At 47.2% G+C, this 21,779-nt stretch overlaps 1 protein-coding gene across 13 annotated transcripts in view; it reads left to right on the top strand.

Moving 5' to 3' along the window:
- MYO9A (myosin IXA) overlaps positions 1–18,898 on the top strand; it is a 175,677-nt gene extending 156,779 nt beyond the window's left edge. For 6 of the 13 annotated variants that reach the window (XM_039557913.1, XM_039557912.1, XM_039557915.1 and 3 more), the window contains 18 exons: positions 4,190–4,302; positions 4,698–4,855; positions 5,243–5,469; positions 5,742–5,858; positions 6,330–6,518; positions 7,416–7,463; positions 8,127–8,238; positions 9,117–9,178; positions 10,958–11,150; positions 11,648–11,776; positions 12,098–12,203; positions 12,634–12,765; positions 13,918–14,041; positions 14,169–14,234; positions 14,826–14,879; positions 16,911–17,113; positions 17,288–17,430; positions 17,865–18,898. In XM_039557913.1, coding sequence (XP_039413847.1) covers positions 4,190–4,302; positions 4,698–4,855; positions 5,243–5,469; positions 5,742–5,858; positions 6,330–6,518; positions 7,416–7,463; positions 8,127–8,238; positions 9,117–9,178; positions 10,958–11,150; positions 11,648–11,776; positions 12,098–12,203; positions 12,634–12,765; positions 13,918–14,041; positions 14,169–14,234; positions 14,826–14,879; positions 16,911–17,113; positions 17,288–17,430; positions 17,865–18,349 — 2,661 coding nt within the window. In that variant the 3' untranslated portion in view covers positions 18,350–18,898. The remainder of the gene's footprint in view (positions 1–4,189; positions 4,303–4,697; positions 4,856–5,242; positions 5,470–5,741; positions 5,859–6,329; positions 6,519–7,415; positions 7,464–8,126; positions 8,239–9,116; positions 9,179–10,957; positions 11,151–11,647; positions 11,777–12,097; positions 12,204–12,633; positions 12,766–13,917; positions 14,042–14,168; positions 14,235–14,825; positions 14,880–16,910; positions 17,114–17,287; positions 17,431–17,864) is intronic. The other 7 variants (XM_039557917.1, XM_039557918.1, XM_039557921.1 and 4 more) reach the window with 5 other exon arrangements.
- The last annotated feature ends 2,881 nt before the right edge of the window (positions 18,899–21,779 follow it).

The raw sequence follows: 21,779 nt of genomic DNA on the forward strand, positions 1-21,779 counted from the left end.
AGATGTCCACCACAGTTCTCACAGTTTCCTGGAGCATTACAACTTGTATTCCACAACTACCTGTTTTGGGGGCTTTAACCTCAATCCTCCCCTTGGAACCTTTTGATCTAAAAATGGTCTACACACATCTGTAACAAAAACGAAAGTAAATATGTCCAAAAAGCAGCAGACCACAAAATGATATAAATCGTGCACCTTCATTTACTTCTGATTTTTTATCCTTAGCCACAATATCCGATGATCATTCGGTCCTCAGTTATCAGAGTGATGCTGGCAGACAGCAGCTCAGAGAAAGCAAAACCATGGAAATTGGGCAATGAAAACATAGTGAGGGTGAAATGGTGGGTTTAAAACAAAGACAACCAACCTGAGTGGTTTTTCCAAGCACAGTGACGAGTACCCCTTGGCAGGTCCGACATGAGCCAGCGCAGTGGAGCTTTTGCATCTCAGGCTTAATCTCCCAGCCACATAAGCTGCTTTTGGAAAATCACAAACCGAGAGGAAGAGGCCAACAGATTCCAACCCGCTCATAATTTTTTTCCTGAGGAGTGTGGAGATGTTCCTGTAGGAGTGTGGTTAAACAAGAATCATCTCCTGCTGGGAGAGTTTGGGTGGAGCGTTGGGTAGGGCTGCCATGTTCCTCTCCTCCAGCTGCAGTACAGGATGTGGAGCTGAGTATAAAACCAAAGAAAAGCATGAAACCCAAAGCCAGTGATTTATTTTGTGCCGCAGCATTGCTGTGGGTCCAGCAAACATCCCATGCAATCCTGAAAGCTGCTTTTCCTAGAAAAGCAGGTGGTCAAGGAGGGCTTTTCATGACTTTTCTTTAAGCAGCTCTTATTATAAAGGATAATTTTTCCCAGAATAATTTCCTCACTGAAAGAGGGCAGAGATTTGCAAATTCCATAAATTTTTAGGCCTGGTCTTGATAAATTTGCTGGGGGGGTTGAGACAGGAATACTCAAAACCTGATTGAAAGTCACATCTCTATGGACTGAGATAACCTGGCTGCAGCTTTGTGCAAATCCCCGCTTGTGGATTGGGAAAGGGAGAATTTTATGTAGTAAAATGGACTTTTTTACACAGAATCATAGGAACATTTAGGTTAGAAAAGATCCCTAAGATTGTTGAGTCGAACCACAAACCCAGCACTGCCTTGCTCACCACCAAACCATGGCACCCTGTGCCATACCTGGAGTGCTTTGCTGTGCTCCTGGAGGCTGCCCACATGCAAAGGGGAATTGTAGCTGTAGAAATCATTCCCTCTGGGGTGTGAAAAGTGCTGTGCTGGTGCTTGGCAAGCTCCATCCTTGGGAGCATCCTGGGTCACAGCACTCCTTGGAAGTGCTCTTTGGGACTCTGCTCACCTGGTTTAACAGCTCTCAGTGCATGCGAGTAGCAGTAGGTGCCACCTCTCTCCTGTCTCTGCTGTGTCCCTCTTCTCCTCTGCTCTCCAGCACTGGTTCTAACTGGTGCTCAGGACTTTCACCCCTCATGTGGTTAAGTTCTGCTTTCTAGGCCAATGCTACCCCTGACATCGTGTGCTGCGCGCTACCCTCCATCTGTGTGTCCTGACAACGTGTCCAGTGTTTCCATCTGTATTCTGTATTGCAGGTTTGGGATCAGCCCTTTGGCTTGGGGCTTTTTTGGGTCAGGATCATCACAAGTAGCAAGATTTCGGGACTGTTTATCCGTATTTATTAGCAGAGCCCAGTTGGGTGTTGCAGATGGTGGAGCAGCCTGTGATAAAGCTGGACTGGTGCCTGTGGGGGTGGTTTGGGTACAAACACAGGAGGTTGATGTCTGTGCAGACACATTGGTTGTGCCTTGTGATGGTCACATGAAGGCAAGTCCAGCAGCCACCATGTGCGGGCTGGGTCCCGTGCCAGTGAATAGCTCCTTCATGCAGCTCCTGCCTCCAGCTACAACCTTCCAAAACAGCCTCTTCCCATGTCCTGCTCAGCAGCCCAGGCTGCTGGATGGATGAGTGAGAGATCACGTGCAGCCCCATGGAGCTGAGCATGTGATGGGTCACCAGCTGCACCGCCTGGTTTGCCCGTTCTTTTCTTGGCCATCAAGTCACTGATTGTGTTCCCCACCTGGTGAGTAGAGGCCCACTGGAATCCAGTGCTCCCAACCCATGTCCAGGGGTATCCCAGAGCATCGAACACCCAGAGCATCTGCAGCCCATGGGGCACCAGTACATGAGGTGGCTGCTGCAGGTACAGTTGACTCCAAGGTTCTTTAAGGATTAAGGGCCTTCTGACAAGACCAAGATTCAAGTTTTTTGGCTGGTGAATAGCCAAGAATTAACCCACCTTGCAGTGAGACACAAGCGGGAGGAGCAGCTCCTGGCTGTGGTCAGCACATGTTAACACCACTTTTGTTTGCCACCTACGCCTGGAGAGCTTTCCTGCAGCAGCTGCATAAGTGGAAAGCCATGGCTAGAGGAACCACACCAGAAATACCCTCTGCAAACATCCTTAGAGAGAGGGACCTGCATAATGAACCAGTCGTTTTGCTCCACCCTCCACACTAAAGCCATGAACTGATGAAGATGAGTCCAAGTACTTGCCACTAGCTGATCCCAAGCACAGCTGAAGAGCCAGCAGTGAAAGAAGTTCTCTTGTCCTAAGCCATTCAGAGGGAGCTTGAGGAAGTTCTTCCATGCAGCATTCACTGAGCTTCAGGAAGTTTTTCCATGCAGCACACAGCACTGCTGCCTGCTGGGATGAGCCCCTTGGCCATAGTTACCTTATGGGTGGGTGAAACACAGGTTGCTCTGTCAGAGGAAAAATACTTGGTCCCTTCCTCATCCAGGAGACAACTTCAGAGCCCCAGTTATTGCCATTTGCCCTCTTGGTGCTTTGTTGTGTTCCCTAGGAGGGGATTTTCTGGTGCAGATGCTCATTTTGACATCTGAGAAGGTTTCCTGTCCTTTCCCTTCAGAGTTTCCTGGCAGAGAACCTCAGACAGAAGGATCTCATGCAAAAAATGCCTTTTAGTCTTTGTTTATTAAAGCTGGAAACTCAAAAAGTTGAAATTACCCAAGAACAAAACCATGTTGTAGGGGCAAATATTTAACAGATCATTTTTAAAACAAGTAATAGGTTTGGGCTGGATGGAGTCACTTTTACAGGTCTTGAATTGCTTTTTTCCTAGTGTCCACCCACAATTTCTGTGTGATCATCACCTAAATGTAAGAATGACAGGAACAAAATCTCTTTCATGGTTTAGGCAGTTCCTGACTTTCCCAGTGGTAATTTTGCCTTACATGCTGCCATCTCCTGGTTGGAAGAGAGGTTAGTCAGGGGGAGAAATAAAACATGGAAAATGAGTAAATATGGCAAATGTGCCCCCCTCCCCCTGCCTATTTTTTATAGAATTTTATTTAAAATCTTTTTAATAGAAGTAAAATAAGTGCTTTAAAACATAGAGCATTCAGTTGAGACATTGAGGTGATAGGAAAGCTACAGGAGGTATTTGACCATCAGCTCCCAAATCACAGCTGCAATCAGAAAATAGAACAAAAATTTTTATATTTTTTAAATATGGCAATTCTGCTTCTGGGCAACTTCATGGGATCCTGTTAGGCTGAATTATTGTAAATTCATCCCCCCCTTAAAAATTATCCAAGGGCACATTAAATGGTGGCAAAGATGGAGATATTTTCTATTAAAGCTGAAAAATTTCTTCATTAAAGGGTTCATTTTGGTGTGTCCTTGGCACAAAGACTTTGGTCTTTTTTTCTGTAAAGTGCTCAACAAGAGTTGGAACCTCTGCTGGGACAGATCCAGGTGGTTGAAGGTTCCCTTGGGGAATCACTTCTTTGTGGCTAACAGGACACTCTGGGTGGAGAGCTGGAGTGTCTGGGTGAAGATGGTGGAAGAGCTGTGCAGGCTGAGCGATAAGGACCCGTGGCTTGGTGCAAACTGATTTTCATCACCGACTGCTCAAGGAAAAAGAAAGTTGTACCTGGTTGGAGAGTTGGCAGGGGAAATGCCTCTCTTTATTAGGAGTCATTAAAATATTTCTCTAGGGGTCACCAGGACTGTAGGTTTTCACTTGTAGGCAAGTAGAAATAAAGATGTAGGAGATGAAATAGCTGATTTTTGATAGGGAAAAAAAATCATCTGATATCCCAAGAGCTGTCTTGTTTTTAAATGCTCTGTGCTTGGAATCGTTACAGACCATGCAGCGATTCACCTCCGGGGAAGGCCAGGCCAAACTGCACAAAACCATGTCCCAGGGGGAGATTGGGAAGCTGGCAGCCACGCAGAAGAGTCTGACTCCAGATGGGAGGTAGGAATCACGGCTGGAGATGGCAGACATGTCCCTTCCGTGTCCCTCTTGCTCTCCATCACCCTGTTGAGCCACCCAGGCTCCTTTGGAGCTGCCAAGGCGAGCACGAGTTACCCTTCCCACCTTTCCTACATGACTATTTAAATGAGATGTCTGGCTCATGGCACAATTAAGTTTTGGTGACATGGGCCACACGTCCTGTCCCAAACCACCCAATCCCATCCACGAAACTGAAGTTTCTCGCCTTTGCTGAGGTCGAGTAGCCATGTTTCCCTGGTAGAAATTGCGTGGATTCATCTCCTCAAGCACCAGGAAGGTCCAGGAGATTGGGGTAGTTTTGGGTAGAAGGACATTTCCTAGTGAAGGCAGTTCCTCTTTCCATGATTTATTTCCAGGCCTCAAAGAGCCAAGATGAGGTTCTGGGTGAAGGGAAAGCAGGGGGAGAAGAAGACCCCCCGGGAGAAGCTCGCTACCCAGTCTGAGCTGCTGGAGCTGTACGCTGAGCAGGAAGCCCCTGGCAGGGAGGCCATTCCTGGCTTGCAGCTTGGTGAAGGTACGTGGTGGGGGGACACGGGACCAGTTGTAAGGAGAGAGAAACTGGGTTGGGAAATGGGGATATGTCCATGCTGGTTCATGTCTCTTAATTCATGGATGGTGTCAACCCAGAGCGATGGCAAGCAGGTTAGAGGGTGGGATCCATAATGGATCTTAAGGAATTCCATGTCACTAATCCTTCCAGCCACCATCTGGACATGGACAGATGTTTCCTCTCTTGAGGGAGGAAATAACCAAAGCAGAAATGACATTTAATCTTCCTGTGAGTTCTACACTGTGCTTTTCTCCTCCACAGCTTTATTCCGATGCCCATCTCCCTGTTTCAGTGTCACAATTATTTTTCATCTGCTCATCAATCTCTCTCCCTCTTCTCATTTATCACCAGCAGAGTTGGGTCCTCATCACCTGACGCCCCCACGGAGTCCTGAGCTGTCGGGCATCTACCGGCGGGAGTTCAAGGAGAACAAGGAACCCTCTCCCAAAGTGAAGCGCAAGCGCAGCGTCAAGATCAGCAACGTGGCTCTGGAGCCCGTGCAGTGGCAGAACGACTCCCTGCAGATCATAACCAGCGCCAGTGACCTGAAGAGCATGGATGAGTTTCTCCTGAAAAAGGTAACTGCTGCCTTCACTGCTCCATAAATCAGCACAGAGATCCAGGAGCAGATGGAGGCAGTGAAGTCAAAATGGTCCTGTGGGCAACTGTAGTCATGCTAATAATTCATCTAAGGGTGCCAGGGCAGGTCTGGGAGTAGTTTCTGGTTTTCATGTAGTAGAAACCACCTGGTGATCATGGTGGAGCAGCTGCTTCTTAGTACTGCTTCATCTCACGCCAGCTCTGCTGCAGCAAAAGGGCCGTGGGTGCCAAAACCCCCTTGTTTTCCCAGATGAATGAACTGGACAACGAGGATAGCAAGAAGGACACGCTGGTGGATGTCGTGTTCAAGAAAGCACTGAAGGAATTCCGACAAAACATCTTCAGTTTTTACTCCTCGGCGTTGGCGGTAAGCAAACAGATGATGGGTGGGACTTCCATTTCCAGGAGAAAAGGGATATTCTGATTGTCCTGGTGGTACAGGTGTTGCCAAGCCCTCCATTGCTGGTCTGCTCATCCCAAAGGATGGATATGCTTCCTTTGCATTCAGTCCCATGATCTAAATTTGGACTAACTCTTCCTCATGAGCCATTGGGTGTAGATTCCTGATCCTCATTACAGCTTTGCTCCCAGCCAAAGTGGAGATGACAGAAAGTCAATAAACTCCAATCTGCCCCCCAAAGTGCCTGGAAACCTTTGTGTAACCTTTGCGAGTGATGGAGATGTCTGATCCTTTTTTCTTCTCTTTATCATACTTGGACTTTCCCCAAGCAGCTGGAAGCTGGTGAGGCTGAAATAATTGTCTGGAGAAGAAAAAGTCTCCAGAAACAGCTGGGCTGTATAAAAATCACTTTTCTTTTTGCTTCTGTTTCCTTAAAAGATGGACGATGGGAAAAGCATCCGCTACAAGGACCTCTACGCCTTATTCGAGCAGATTCTGGAGAAGACCATGAGGCTTGAGCAGAGGGACTGGAGTGAGTCTCCGGTTAAAGTCTGGGTCAATACTTTCAAAGTCTTCCTGGATGAATATATGATAGAGTACAAACCCCTGGACTACACCGCAGGGAAGGTACTTGGCACTTTTCTTAAACTCCCTTGAAGGCTTGGGAACTGTCTTTCTGTGGGGTTGTGCCTCTGTAGACACCTGGGACCCTCTGTTGTCTTCTCTGCTTTAAGCTGAGCTGGACAAGGCAAGGTGTGGCTCACTGGTTGTGTGTCACTGGGCTCAGCCAAGCCCAGATCACATCTGGGCTGAGTGGGGCTTGGCCAACGCCAAGGATTAAATGTTATCTCCAGGTCAAAGCTGCAACCAGCTGTGGATGGTTGGAAAGGCAGCTCCTGGTTCTTCTTCTTTAGTTCTGGGGGGTTTGTTCAAACTTTGAGGGACAGTGAAAGAGATACACCCTCTCACATCTCCTGATCACTTCCCAAGTGACCACACACATCACCATGGGTTGGGTTGCAGGAGAAGGGGCAGTGGCTCAGGTCTAGGTACGGTTCTTAGAGCAGTAAGAGCCTGCACCGTGTCCCAGACCTGATCTCACTTCCTGCTCCATACTGTCTGCAAGGCTGACCACGGGATCTGAGGCCGGGCTTGGGAGATAGTGTCTATTGTGCAAATATCCCATCTCCTGGCTCTTCTGCTCCGAGTCCTGTCCAGCCTCCTCTCCAGGCAGGTTTTCCTCAGAGCAGGCTGAGCATCATGTTCCCCGTGAGTCGCTGCTGGTGGGGTCAGAGCTGGAGCAGCAGCTACTCCCAGCTCCAAGATGAAGATGGAAAGAGCTATCCAGGGAAATTCCAAAAATGGTGTGATCCATAGGAGAGTTATTTAGAGTGACTCTCCTGGGGCTTCAGGTGCACCGGAGAATGGTGCTGGAAGGCACTGGACAATGTTAGATATGAACCCTCTGTACTCTTTACCTGGCAAAATTGCCCGAAAATTGACTTAAATCTCTTTCGTCACCAGGTGCCAAAAACAGAACGAAAAAAGAGAAGGAAAAAGGAAACAGATGTGGTGAGTTAAGCCTGCACATTAAAAAATCAATGTCCTTGGGGCCAGAATGACAATAGACCAGCTTGTGACATGTCCTGGGCTGAGATCTGAATGTCAGCCCTGAAAGGACATGTTAGAAAGACATTCAAGATGGATCTGCTTTGCTTGATCAAGGATCACTTGGGTTGGCTCTGAAAACACATCCCTCATCAGCCAAAACATAAATGTAATGTCAAGGGTTGTTAGAGAAGGGCTGAAAGCAAAACAAAGTCTTGCTCCGGGTTTCTGCATAAATTTATAGTGTGTGTTTTACATCTCTGGGATCAGACATGTAGGACATTACATCTCCTGTTTTCCTAAGGGATATGATGGTACTAGGGAGGGTGTAGGTGCAGAGCCAAAAAAAGGGGCCACAGATGCATAGGAAACCTTCTTAACGTGAAGAAGTTGACCTGCCAAGCTCAGTTAAAGAGTTTCCAACCTGCTTCCATGATGGTTCGGTTCCCCTATAAGATGGATGTTGGTTTGGGTTGTCTGTGGGGTTGTTGGGCTGAAAAGGAAACAAAAATACCAAATAAAAGCAAGTAAGAGCTGAAGTTGGACAGCTGACTGTGTTCATCTTCCCATTTTGCATCAGGCTGAGCACCAGCTCCCTTTTCTCACCACCCAACCTTTATCCTCCAGGTGGAAGAGCACAATGGTCACATTTTCAAGGCGACCCAATACAGCATCCCCACGTATTGTGAATATTGTTCCTCCTTGATCTGGATCATGGACAGGGCTTCTGTTTGTAAATGTAAGCACCCTTTCTTTGGTCCTTTTCTTGTGCTTCTATCACAGTGATGAGTTCGGGGATTTTGAAGTGTTCGCTGCTGTTTCCTCCAACCCCACGCTCAAGTAATTTTGATTTTTGTAACACCTGAAGAGCTTTAGGAACTTAGTTCTTAAGGTTTCTGAAGTCAACTAGTAAGTCCACCCTAGCAGTCCTTCCTGGCACAGGTAGAGCTTTGTGTTACACATCCTATCCCATCAGGTTATGTGGCCATCCCATAATGTCAGACACACTGAAGTGTCATGGTAGGAAGGACAGTAAAGTCAGGTATGGAAATGTGCCCTGAGGATGCCTGTGGGGATCCTGACCTTGACAAACTCATTTGGCTTCGCCTTTTTGACTTTCAGGCATGTAAATTTTTGGGGAGATCAGGAAAATGGAAGAGGGATGGTGGAAAAGGTTGATCCGTCTCTTTTTGGAAAAGCCCAAGAGATGGATCAACCTTTTCCGTCATCCCTCCTCCATTTTTGTGATTAGGTTGGCAGCATCAGCCCTGGAGCATTTGAGGCCCAGTGCAGGAAGAATACAAATGAGGTGCCATTTCCAATCTCTGAGGGTATCTGTGTCTGATAGCTCGGAGTCACTCATGGATTATAGTCTGAGTTGATCTGTCAGAGGGGGAGGGTTTAATGTTTCATGGACTTAAATATGGCACCTTTAATTTTGAAGGCTTCATTATTTTTGTTTGAGTGGATCTAATACAGACTTGGCCCCTGGAAACTGTAAATCCAACATGCTTTTGACCTGGTAGTTCTGAGGAGAGCTGCTCAATTCATATGAATTCCTATTTCTCCAGCAATGTGACCTTTGGGATAATTAAACACTCCTTTTCTCCATTGCAGTATGTAAATATGCTTGTCACAAGAAGTGCTGTCTTAAAACCACGACCAAGTGCTCCAAAAAGGTAAATGTCTCTCATTGCTTTGCTTTCATTAAATATCTTGAGACAGTGATCCCAAGTTTGTATAAAAATTGTTGGAGGTGCAAAACTTGATAGAATGCTGGCAATAACCCTCCTTTGAGCAGGAGCTTGGACCAGAGATCCCCAGAGGTCTCTCCAGCCGGAGTTTTGTAGGTATTTTGGGAATTACGCAGCGATGAGTCACTGTAGATCTGCCCAGTCATGCAGCAGGTATTGCAGTGTCATTCCCTGACTTGTAACCACACGGAATAATAGGAATTTCCCTCACTTTGTAGCTTTTAAGGATTTGGAAATGTGGGGTTATTCTTGGAAATACAGGTTATTTCTCACGCCAACGGTCCCTGCTTGCCACGGCTGTGCGAAGAAGGGCAGGTGGAGGATGTTCACTGCCCTCTTTAGCGGGGAATTAAATATTGTTTACTGGATTTAAGGTTGTGGGGAACAGGGAATGAGTGCAGCAGGTCATCCTGGCTAACAATGACTCATCAAGATTTGGTGGGGTTTTTTTAAAATAGCTTATTTTGTGCCCAAAAGAAAGAAATAGAGTCAGGATAATAATGAGTGGAAAGTTTTATCAGCTTCCTGGGAGGCTGTTCAGGGGAGAACAACCTCCATAATACACAGCCCCTAGAAAGCTGCAAGAGTCCATTTGTATTTTGAATATATATAGGATTTTTGCTGCACTCTTTCCCCTTCTGGCACTGTTTCTGCAAGAGCTGGGAACACCTTGTAAGAGTTTGTGCTCTAAAATCTGGGAGGTTCATTGAGATCTCTGATTAATTTTTTCAGACATTCTTGGAGCCAACTTCTTTGTTGTGATTTCTCTGCACAAGGAAGTTTTTGTGCTGCACCCAAGGAAGCAAGTTCACTGTGTCTTCATGGGTAGCTTTGCACTGGGCAGTTAGAAGTTCTCTAGGAAGGCTCCAGTTTCTCTGTGCTTGGTGAATTTGTGGTTTCAGGGTTGTTCTCAGTGATAGGGAGCTACAAACCATCAGTCATGAGAAAGAAACAACATGGGGACCTTCTGCACATCTGCTCCTAAGGTTTGCAGGATCAATGAAAGACGACATTGAGTGGGAAAAAGAAAAATGCAGGAGGAATTGTAAGGGGAGCCACTGCCTTGCTGAAGGTGGAGTTGCATCTCAGCTTCCTTTGGCTAGGGCTTAGAATTTATGTCAATATTTTATTGGATTCTTTGACTTTTTCCCATCTGGAATCTCCTGCGCAGGAGGACTTTCTCCACATTTCAATTTGCCAGATATCAACTCTCCAGTGAGTGCTTGCAGCTGGCAAAAGGTTCCTTCCTGACAGGTGTAGATGGGTCTTCTCATGTTCTTTTTTTTGGCATCTTGTTTGTTCACTGGTTTTTTGTAACTGTCAATGCTTCAAATTGATCTAAACACCCAAGATTCAGATTTGCCTGTTCTGCTTTGTGCATCTTTGGGGGGTGAAATCATCCCTGGAGATGGTGCCAGAGAGGCAGGATGTAGAGGAGGACCATGCCCAGCTGCATTGGCTCTGCCAGGCTGGGAATATAACTACAGTGGGGTGGTTAAAGAAAGAAAATCCAGACTTTTTTGCCTTCGGGTGCATGTCTGGAGACCAGGTTAGCACTGCAAGATCTGTGTCCTGTCCTGTCCTTCTTCATTAGACTCACACATCTCCTAGATCAGCTGAAGGACTCTGAATAATCGGATCCAAAGCTGCACCAGCATTGCTTCCCAGAGAGATTTTAATCCCTTTTTCCCTTTTCCTGTGCAGCACGACCCCGAGCTCTCCCCGCGGCAGTTCGGCGTGGAGCTGTCGCGGCTGACCAGCGAGGAGCGGGCGGTGCCGCTGCTGGTGGAGAAGCTCATCAACTACATCGAAATGCACGGGCTGTACACAGAGGGCATCTACAGGAAATCAGGATCCACCAACAAGATCAAGGAGCTGCGGCAAGGCCTCGATACAGGTAAGAGGAGGCGGGATAAAATCCTACATGGGGAGGAAAATCTCCGCAGCGGCAAAGTTGGATGGGAGGAGGGTGGGATGGTTCAGTATTCCTGATGCTGGGACGTGCAAGGGATGTTTTCACATCAGTGGCTGTAACTCAGGTCAGCAACTCATGGGGTTTTTGGGAGCAATCCATGAAAAAAAGTCATTCTATTTGAGGGAAAATGCTGCCTTACTGACACCCTAGCAATCAGCGAGAAGAGAAATCCTGGTCCCACCTGAAGTTATTTACCCTGGAAAATGCATTTTTCTCTAATTTTACCATGTGGAGCTGAAATTGAGTGCTGGATTTGTTGCCATTAAAGGCACGTAAACATTTTTTATTTTAGAGTACTTTATCATAGAACAGTTTGGGTTGGAAGGGACCTTTAAAGGTCACCTTGTCCAGCCTTGGGCTTCATATTGATCATTGTCTCTTGTTCTTTTCCTTCTTGCTTCATCTGGTGCCAAACCCAGACATCGATAACGTGAATTTAGACGACTACAACATCCACGTCATTGCCAGCGTGTTCAAGCAGTGGCTCCGAGATCTGCCCAACCCCCTCATGACCTTTGAGCTCTACGAGGAGTTCCTGCGGGTGATGGGTGAGGAGCCTCCCTCACTATCCCATTCCCTTGGTGGAGGGAAATGGTGGCCACTTTTAGTGCCAAACTTTTGATTCACTCTTCGGGCCCAAACCAGCTGGTTTTGCCAAATTGTATTTACCTGGTTTCAAAGTCTGATTTTTTGGCTATAAAGGGGTTTTTATGCAAAACCTCAGGCAATTTGGTCTCGATTTGGTGGCTTTTGCATCATGGTTCAGCTAATTTCAGCCCCAGCATTGTATCTTTTAAGTAGGAAAATTAAGAAGTAAAATAGGACGAAGAAGTAGAAGCTGCCCCTAAACGCCGGTGGTTTCTCCACAGGCCTCCAGGAGAGGAAGGAGACGGTGCGTGGGGTGTACTCAGTCATCGACCAGCTCTCCCGCACCCACCTCAGCACCCTGGAGCGCCTCATCTTCCACCTGGTCAGGTATGCTGGGCCTGGGCAGCTCTAGGCAAAGGCAGGATGGTCAGGCATCCTTCCCAGTGGAATAGCTGAGGCCAGAGGCAGGTGGCAGAGGACAGGGAAGAGCTTTTGAATGCGCTGTGTCTTCCAGGAGGTGGCTGTGGAGCTGTTCCTCCAAGGGATATTGTGTTGATGAGTGACCTCTGCAGTGTTCTGGTCACTTGTGGTTCCTACAGCTCTGTGGTGCTGCCCACCACTGCAGGGACATGTTTTTGGGTGGAAAGGGATGGTTGTTGCCTGGGAATATCTGAGATGTCTTGAGGTTTGACTTTCTCCCTCAAAGCAAGGTTGCACCATAGAAATATCATCTCCTCTCTTCATCCATGACCATGTGCAAGAGGTGCAGTGGAGGTGCCTCCACCTCTGACTTCTCACTTAATCCCTGTTTTTTCAGGATTGCCCTCCAAGAGGAGACCAACCGCATGTCAGCCAACGCCTTGGCCATCGTGTTTGCTCCCTGCATCCTCCGCTGCCCCGACACAACAGACCCACTGCAGAGCGTTCAGGACATCAGCAAAACCACCACGTAAGAGCCTGGGGCTGGGTCAGCCAGCTCCACCACCACACCACCTAGGATGGTCAGATGGCTCAAAAATTGAGAGCTTTGGCATGAAGTAATAAACACGTAGCATCTAAATGCAAATAAATGCATCTGCATGAAGGTATTTCCAATTCTCTCAATCCCCGAGAAGTTGTTTAACAAGGATTTTTAAGTGATGGAGGATCCCCAAGAGTGGATAAGCTTCTGCTCCTGCCTGGCACATCTCAGCAGGAAAAGGTGGAGCTTGTGCTGACATGGTGTTATAGTTAATGTAGTTCATTCTTGGCAAGCAAATCTTGATTCTTACCTAATTTTGGCTTTTTTATTGAAGTGAGTTGCTTGGTCTGCAGCAATATTAATATATTTAGATTTATTTATGGTGTTTGCCATAATTGCAGATGTTTTACAGTGAAAACGTGAAGCACTTGACCAGATTCAGTTTGGCTCATACCAAATAGATTTAAAAATAGATACTGGAGTCAATTACTATAATGAAAATCCTCCAGTGAAGGGCTGGGCTTCTGAAGGAGACAGTTTTACCTCCAGTAAGTATTACAATTGTTGAAGACCAGAACATGTTTGGAGACCCAGCTGGCAGGAACACCTGTCCTTTAACAGGATTTCATTGTAGCTTCTCCCCCACACTTCAGCTCCTGCACATCCTCTTGTTTGATTACAAGGAAAGGACTATTTTTTTCCCCAAATACCTTCCTGACAACATTACACAGTCGGCTCAGTTACACAAGCTGCTGCAGAGTTACTGCTTGCAAGTGAGTTGGAATCGGCCTGCCTTCTCCAGGTTTGTATTCCACTACTCCCTTTTCCAGGTTGGGTCCTTGGCGATCTTTAATACCTCTAGGCTGTTCCTCAATCCATCCATAGCCCATGATCACTCTTCCTAGGAGAATTCTCACCACCCTCTGGCTTCCAGCTGGAGCTTTTCTTCTCCATGCTCTTCCATCAGGGCAGATCTTCAAAATAATCCTTTCCTTGTAATAAAATGAGAGGATGTGCTGTAACTAAGGGAGAAGCTACCAGGAAATCCTGTTGAAGGACAAGCCGAGACAAGACAGAGCAGCTCAGATCAAATGTCTTCCTCCTCCCATTTTGCCTTCTTTTGGGTTTTTTCTCCCTTAGTTGTGTGGAATTAATTGTCATCGAGCAGATGAACAAGTACAAGGCTCGTCTCAAGGACATCAACAGCCTGGAGTTTGCAGAGAACAAAGCCAAGAGCCGCCTCTCCTTGATCCGCAGATCTATGGTGAGATGCCAAAGCCCTCTCTGTCCCCTCCTGTCCTCTCCTTGCCCCTGAAGCCACCCTACCTTATCTTCTCCTGCTTATCCCAGCCTCCCAAACCCCTCGCAAACTCACACACCATCTCCACCAGGACAGGGACCCTCAGCCCCATGGTGGCCCCTCACCTTCACAGGGAGTCACACCAAAGCACGAGGAGGTGGGAACTGTGCACGGAAATGTTGTCACTCCTGCTCAGACATTCCTGATCAGCATTTCCACCTTCATTTGAGCTTGTTTGGTCCTGAGTTGAGTCAAGCCTTTCATTGACCAGCTCAACATCACCCCATGGGTGACCTGGACCATCATTTTTTGTGCTCAGTCACATTATCTAAACCCAAAGGCTCTCCCTGCTCCCGCACTGCCTTTTTGGGAGCCTCAAACCCATCTCATTGAGCTTCCACGCTTGCGGGGGGCCGGCAGGCTGCAGATGCACTTGTGCTTGGCTTGTTGGGCTGCGGGAGAGGGACGGACTCGGCACGGCACCATCGGCACAGGCTTGGGCTGAGGAGCTGAGCAGGCCCTCTGCTTGGACCTGTCTCCAGTGATCCTCAGGGACACATTGCTTCTGCTTTTTGGGGATGAAATCCAAGCAGGGGCTGCCCAAGATTGTGGAGCTGGTGCTGCAGAGCTGCCCCACTCATCTCAGTGAACTGAAAAAACCTCAAACTGAGCAAAGCGGGTTTTTGGAGGGGCGGCGGCATGTGCACTCTAACCTTCTGCTTTCCTTTTCATCTCCTCTCTAATCCAGAAGCCCGTACTAATTGCAGTTAGATTTATGAGCATAACCCGCAGTTCAATCCCGGTATGTATCAGCGGCGGCTGCCGCCACCCTCGCTGTGTGTCACCGTCGCTCATTCCAGCTCTGTCCCACCGGCCATTGTCCGTGACCCGTCCGGTCCCGCCGCTCCTCGGAGCCGCCGTTCCTCCCGCAGGTCTCCCGGGCACAGGAGTTTGGGGCTGGCGCTCGGCCATCCCTGCACGCAGCTCCTCAGAAATCCGCTTCCCACCCCTTTTCCCTTCCTACTTACTTTATTTTCCATTTTATTTTCTTTTTCCATCCTGTGCTTCCCTCTTTCTTACTTTGCTTGATTCATCCCTTCCCTTCTCACCTCAATTTCTCCTCGTTCAGGATGCGTTTCAGCATCAAGTTCCTTTCACAGCACTGCTGTTTCTGAAGATGGTGGATAAAAACCTCAGCTTGGATGCCTTGGAGACCATGAGGCATCCAAAGGTCTCCTCCACCTTCTTGGAGGAGGAGTACTACCACCCTGAACACAAGGTCAGGACACCCAGGTTTGAATGAGGAGTAGTCCAGCAAGCCCTGTATTCCCCAGCTCCATCCCAGCTTGAGTTTGAGTTCTGTGAGACTGTGACAGGCAAGAAAAGCACCTGCAGGATTTTGGGAATGCTCATAGGGCTGTTTCCTTTCCTAGTAGGCGCAGCCCATGATGAAAGTTCCCTCAAGTTCCCCCCATTCTTCCACATCCATGAGTGTCAGGAGGTGGAGAAGAGTAAAATTCGAGCTCTGCTCCCCTGGTGCATTTCTCTGGGGCTTAAGTCCACAAGCCAGTGGGATCTTTGGGATCTTGGGGCTTTTGGCTAATAGGATTCAGGGAGCTGTGCTTCAGCTCAGGAGCCCACGTGAAAGGTGTCATCAGAAGAACACCAGGGCGCAGGAACGGCTTTGCTGACAAAGATCTCTGAGATGTGGTGTTAAAAGATGAAAGGGCTAAAATGGAGGAAATCCAGCTTTTAAAGGGAAAAAGGGAGGATCCTTTATCCTGAAAACCTGCTCTGGACACATGGGTTGTCAGGAAGACCTGGGGATGCAGGGCTTAAATACGGGGAGGAAAGTTGAGCTGCAACAAGCTCTTCCACCCCAGGGAGACACAGATTCTTCCTGGATGATGGTTGTCAGGGGAGGGCAGCAAGTGATGGACCTCTCTTAGTCCTGGTCACATCAGTTCTGGAATGTAGAAGATGAGATGTCTGGTCATGATAATGTTAAGATAAAAGCTGTTTAATCTCTGCCATGTCCCTCATCTCCAAGAATCCTTCTGCTCTGTGGAGCAGATCTGTAGAGCTGGTCCTCAGAAGATCAAAACAGCTGCATATATGTCTCTCCATCTGTACCACTCTTGTTTGAGTCCTTTTTCATTGTCAGTTTCAGTATTTAAAAAATGAGGTGGTTCTTCAGAGCTGCGTTAAATCAGAGCCAGTTCAGCTGTGGGCACAAAGATCCACATTGGTTGTCTTGCAACGGACCACTGGAGGTGGTCCTGGTTTCTGGATCTCCTGTACGTGAGATCAGGGCATGGACAACATGATTAGATGGGAGTTCCTGTTTGCTGAAGGGGTCAGTGAGACCCTTGTGATGCTCAGGTAATACCGAAGGTGGATAGGGGAAGGATGTAAGACTTGATCCAAGGATAAAGCAGGAGCCAGGTGCCCTGAAATCAAAGCCTTTGTGATGCTCCCACCTAAAGCCGCTGTCAAGCTTCCCATCACACAGGCTGTGGGCTTTGTGAGAACCCATCCTGCTGCTAGCTGGGCTTGCTTGGAGTCCAAGCTGCACTTGGTCCACCAGCATCATCCTCCCTGCTGCCTTCCTCACCACCTCCATCCCCGGCCACTCCAATGTGTTGAGTCCTTCTGGTACTTCTCCCAGCCTGAAGAGAGGTTTTGGAGGGTCTGGGGTGCATCCGGCAGCAGCACACTGAGGACCAATGTCTGGGCCCTTTTTCTTCACTCCTTGGGAGAGCAGTGTGGTTGGCACCTGAGTGTTTGCCACATCACCTCAGCTGGTGGTGGTGACACCATTGTCTCTCTTCAGGGCAAAGGACGCGTGCGGCGCAGCGCCTACCCCAGCCCCGCGTCCCCTGTCACCGGGCGCTTGCCCTCAGTGACGGACGTCCCCGAGGAGACCATGAGCAGCGAGGAGGCCATGGAGATGGAGGTGACAGAGCAGCAGCAGGTGGCCATGCAGCAGGAGGAGAAGGTGCTGACCGAGCAGATCGAGAGCCTGCAGAAGGAAAAGTGAGTCTGGCCGAGGGTTCGAGCCACGTCCCGAACCTGTGGATGTTGTTTGACATCATGTGGTTGATAACTGGAGGGCTCCATCCATCCATGATCTCTTGGTGCATGTGCATCCCTTTCTCCTCTCCACCTTTTTGGTCCTGTTGGGTCAATGGGGCTGCGTTGGCTTTGCAGGGAGGAGCTGACATTCGAGATGCTGACACTGGAGCCCCGCGCCTCCGACGACGAAACCCTCGAGTCCGAAGCCTCCATTGGCACCGCCGACAGCTCAGAAAATTTGAACTTTGACTCTGAAGGAGCCATCTCCGATCGCTCGGGTAAACCCAGGTGTTCTTGGGTTTATGATGCAGTGGTTTGGGTTGGAAGGGACTTTCAAAGGTCATGAAGTCCATCTCCCTGCCATGGGCAGTCCCCCCCCAAACTTGGGGGCACCATGTTTTTCTGTCACTTTGGGAAGGATTATTATTATTTGGGATTTTCAAGTTTATTGAAAGTCAACGGTTTAAATGGGTGCAGAGAGGGGGGTTAAGGGTTCAAGCACGTGGCCCGGGGGGGATGGATGGGAGAAGCCAGGGTTGGTGGGGAAGTGAACATTCTTCCAGTGCTGCCACATCATCTGGGGTGACGCTGCCCCCACTGAGATGCTGGGAACGTTGTCCTGGCTTCAATGGCACGTGTCCCCAGGGAGGGAGTGGTTGGGTACTGGGTGGTGTCCGGGTGTTGACCATCCATGGTCCTTCTGCCCCTGCAGAGAGAAGTGTAGCACTTACCTCCCTGCGCCCTGCCAAGGCCGAGGGGCCAAGCCGGCTGCGACGGCACCCCAGGATGCGGCTGGACCCGGTGGAGCCGTCCGACACCCCCGTCTCCTCCTCCTCCTCCTCCTCCCAGTCATCCACCTCCTGCTTGCCCCACCTGCCCCGGAAGCGCTTCCAGATGTACTCCAAATCTCCTTTCTACCGAGCGGGGGGACACGGCGAGGCCCCCGAAACCCGGGCGAGCGCTGAGGGCCTGGCGGGGCCGCTCCGTTGTCCCGAGGACCGGCCGCAGTTCACCACACGCGGGACCTTCAACCCGGAGAAAGGCAAACAGAAACTGAAGAGTGTGAAAACTTCCCCCCCAAAAACCAAAGAGCCCCCGGATGGGGGGCCTGGAGGGGGACGCAAGAGGAACCCCGAGGCCGATTGCGCTGCCGCCCAACCCCTTGTCCTCCTGGGGAGCAACGAGTTCATGGTCTGAGATGCTCCACCCCAGGGCTGCATTCGTGCCGGGGCATCCTCCCCATCAGCAGTGCTCTGATGGTTTCCTCATTAATGCCAGGGGGATGAATTCTTAATTAAAAAGGCCGGGAGGGGACGGTTTTAATGGTGGCCTTAATGGTTTGGGGGGGTTGAGACCTTCGGGTGGCCAGGGGGTGGACCGGGATGGGAGGCCCTGGCCGGCTCCTGGCCCTTCCCCTCGGAGCATCCCACGTCTCGGAGCATCCGCCGCCAGATCCTTGTGCCGAATCGCCGTCGGTAGGAGCAAACCAAGCCTGGAACTCCCATGGGAGCACCCCGAGCTGGCTCCACTGCAGCCAAGCCCTCCGCGCTTTAACCGCCTCATCCACGCCAACGCTGAGCGCATGGAAAAGTGTTAAAACCTGCCAAAAATAACCTTTTCCCTTTGGTTTTTTATTTTTTAATGAGACCTAACCACCTTTCCTCTTTTTTTTCTTTTTTTTTTTTTAAGACCATCAGTATTAAAAAATAATAATAATTAATAATAATCGAGGACTACTTGAAGCGATATTTGTTTATATACCGGTTCCTGGAGTTACATGTAAATATATATATTTTTATTATTTTTTTTTAACGTTTTTCCCCAGACAGAATTTTTTTTTTTAATTATTATTATTATTTTTGGGCCAGAGAGGAGGGGAGCAATAGGCTGAGCCGTCCTTGCTGTCACCACTGGTGTCACCGGCCATCGCTCAATAAAACACAGAGTTTTATTTTCAGCAAGAAATCCCTGGAGGTGTGATTAGCCCATCATAGCCCATCATAGGACTAATTAACGATGCTAGTTAATGACTCAGCTCATAATCCCCCCCCAATCGTCTCATCATCATCCTCAGTGGCACCTGGAGAAGCTCCGGGTGCCAGAACACCTCTGGAAAGGCAAAATTAGGAGCCCTGGCTCACTAATTAGATTTATAAAGGCTGAATCTGTCCTTCCAGGTGGGCTGGAGCTCATCCTTTCCTGAAGTGCCATCAAAAATGGGGAAAATAGCAAAAAATTGAGTTTTCCTGAGTATTTTGTCTTTTCCCAGCATGCCTGGGTTTGGCCGAGCTGCCCCTCGGTCCCCTCTCCCCCTGCCCATTCCAGGGATGGTTTATTTATTTGGGTTATTTTTTATTTGCTATTTGAAATTTGACACTTTTTTTTCATGTTATCTTTAATTTTTTTTCCTACGGGGGAAGCGACAGATGCCGCAGGGAGAGTGGGAACAGCATCGGCCTCGGCTCTGCATCCCGGGAGTGGAGCCAGACCGAGTCAGTCACCCCCATCCGGGGGGGAAATGGGATTTTCCCAGCCCCAGAGGGACAACCAGGGCTTTGGGGACCGACCCGGCTGCACAGGGAAGGCGGAGTGTGACCACAACAGTGGAAACTCCTGGGGAGCCACCCCAAATTCTCTGGGAACTGGGATTGTTGGGAGCAGCCAAGTGCTTGGTGCCAAACCAGCATTTTGAGCCACTTGAACTAAAAACCCCAGAACTGCCCTTAAAATGGCTATGGGGGAGGAGATCCTGGGGACGAGTGAAGGGTCCAGCCTCATCCTCAGGTTCCTCATCCCAGCGGGATGAGAGCAGGGATGTCAGATCTGCCTCGGGCAAACATACTGATATAAATATATATATATATTATATGTATGTATATATATGTACCTAATTTCTTTTGGAATATATTTATTTTCCTTATATATATTTAATTTCTATATAAGGAAAATATATTTGATATTTATATATATGAAGAACATATATAATAATATATATATTCTATATATAAAGAAAATATACACACAAACAAATAAATATTCTCCATACAATTAAAAAATACATAAAAGAATATAAAGGCTAAATACATTTATGTATTTTCTATTACATATATAGTACATATTTATATATAAATATATAAGGTATTCTATATATAAAGAATGCATATTTCTTTATGTATATATGTTTATATATTTATATATAAAGAAGTATAGAAAGGAAATTAATTATATATTTCCTTATGTATATATTTTACATATTTCTTTATATAAGGAAGTATATATATATATATACAGGAAATATGTACTATATATAGAATATTTATTACTTTATATATATTTTAATGTATTTCTTCTCTATGTAGAAACATATTTAATGTTATATGATTTAAGCATATATTTAATATATGTTTAATATGTATGTTTATGTATGTTTCTTTACATATATTTATATATTTCTTTATATAAAGAGTATTTCTCTGTAAAGAAATATATAAAGGAAATATATAGTATATATAAAGAAATCTATTTTCTCTCTATTTCTTCATATATATAAAAATGTATGGAATGTAGGGAAAATATATAAAGAAAATAGACTTCTTGATATAGATAAGTGTATGGAATATATATAGAATATATTGAAAATATATTTCTTTATATATATAATATACTTGTGGTTATATGTATAAAGAAAAACACATGTAAAAGAAATATATACATATATATATATATATATAAAATCCAGTTCTGGCAGGAGCTGAGCAGGACTGGAGGGATAATGGGCTGTTCCAGGGTCCCCTTCCTCCGGCATCTCCCCGCTCCTTCCCAGCCCTTCCCTGGCAGGATTTGGGGTCCCAGAGGGTTTTCCGGAGGGCTGAATGTACTGACTACTGGAGGGCTGCGAGGGGAATTGTTGTTATTTTTCATGGAAAGTTTTCTAAGTAATTTATAAAGTCGCTGCGTGTAAATTAAACAAAGTCTGTATGTAAGAGGATATATTATCCCGCGTCACCCGCGCTCGGAATCGTGTACAAACCGACACAAACGGACAAATAAAAGTGTCAATCTGCAAAGGCCAAGAATTCCCAGTGGGACACTGTTCCTGCTGCCCACGCCCCAGGGGTCTGGGGGTTGTTTGTTTCCCCCATTTGTTCCATGGGGTTATGGAGTTGTGGATTTTCCCCATCCCCGTGCGGATGGAGGAGCTGGGAGGGGGAGCCGGGGCTCGGGATCACTTCCCTTCAGACTGTTCAGTGCTGGTTATTCACATTCTCATTAGTTATGGTCAGAGAACTTCTGTTTCTCTTACTTGATATTCACATTATTTTTATTTATGTATATGCCGAATATTTACATACAAATTATTTTAATCAGATAATTTCTATTTCATTCTATTTAGATAATTTGTTTTCAATTTATTTCTATTCAGATTATTTCCGATTACTTTTAGGTAGACTGTTTACATTCAGACAATTTATTTTCAGTTTATTTCTATTCAGATTATTTTATTTCTGTCCACACAATTTAATTCAGATTATTTCCAATGAGATTCATTATGTTTCTCCTATTTATATGCAGTTTATTTATTTTCAATTTATTTCTATTCAGATTATTTCAGATTATTTAGTTTTAT

This window comes from Corvus cornix, chromosome 10, assembly GCF_000738735.6.
Source record: "Corvus cornix cornix isolate S_Up_H32 chromosome 10, ASM73873v5, whole genome shotgun sequence".
NCBI classification, from domain to species: domain Eukaryota; kingdom Metazoa; phylum Chordata; class Aves; order Passeriformes; family Corvidae; genus Corvus; species Corvus cornix.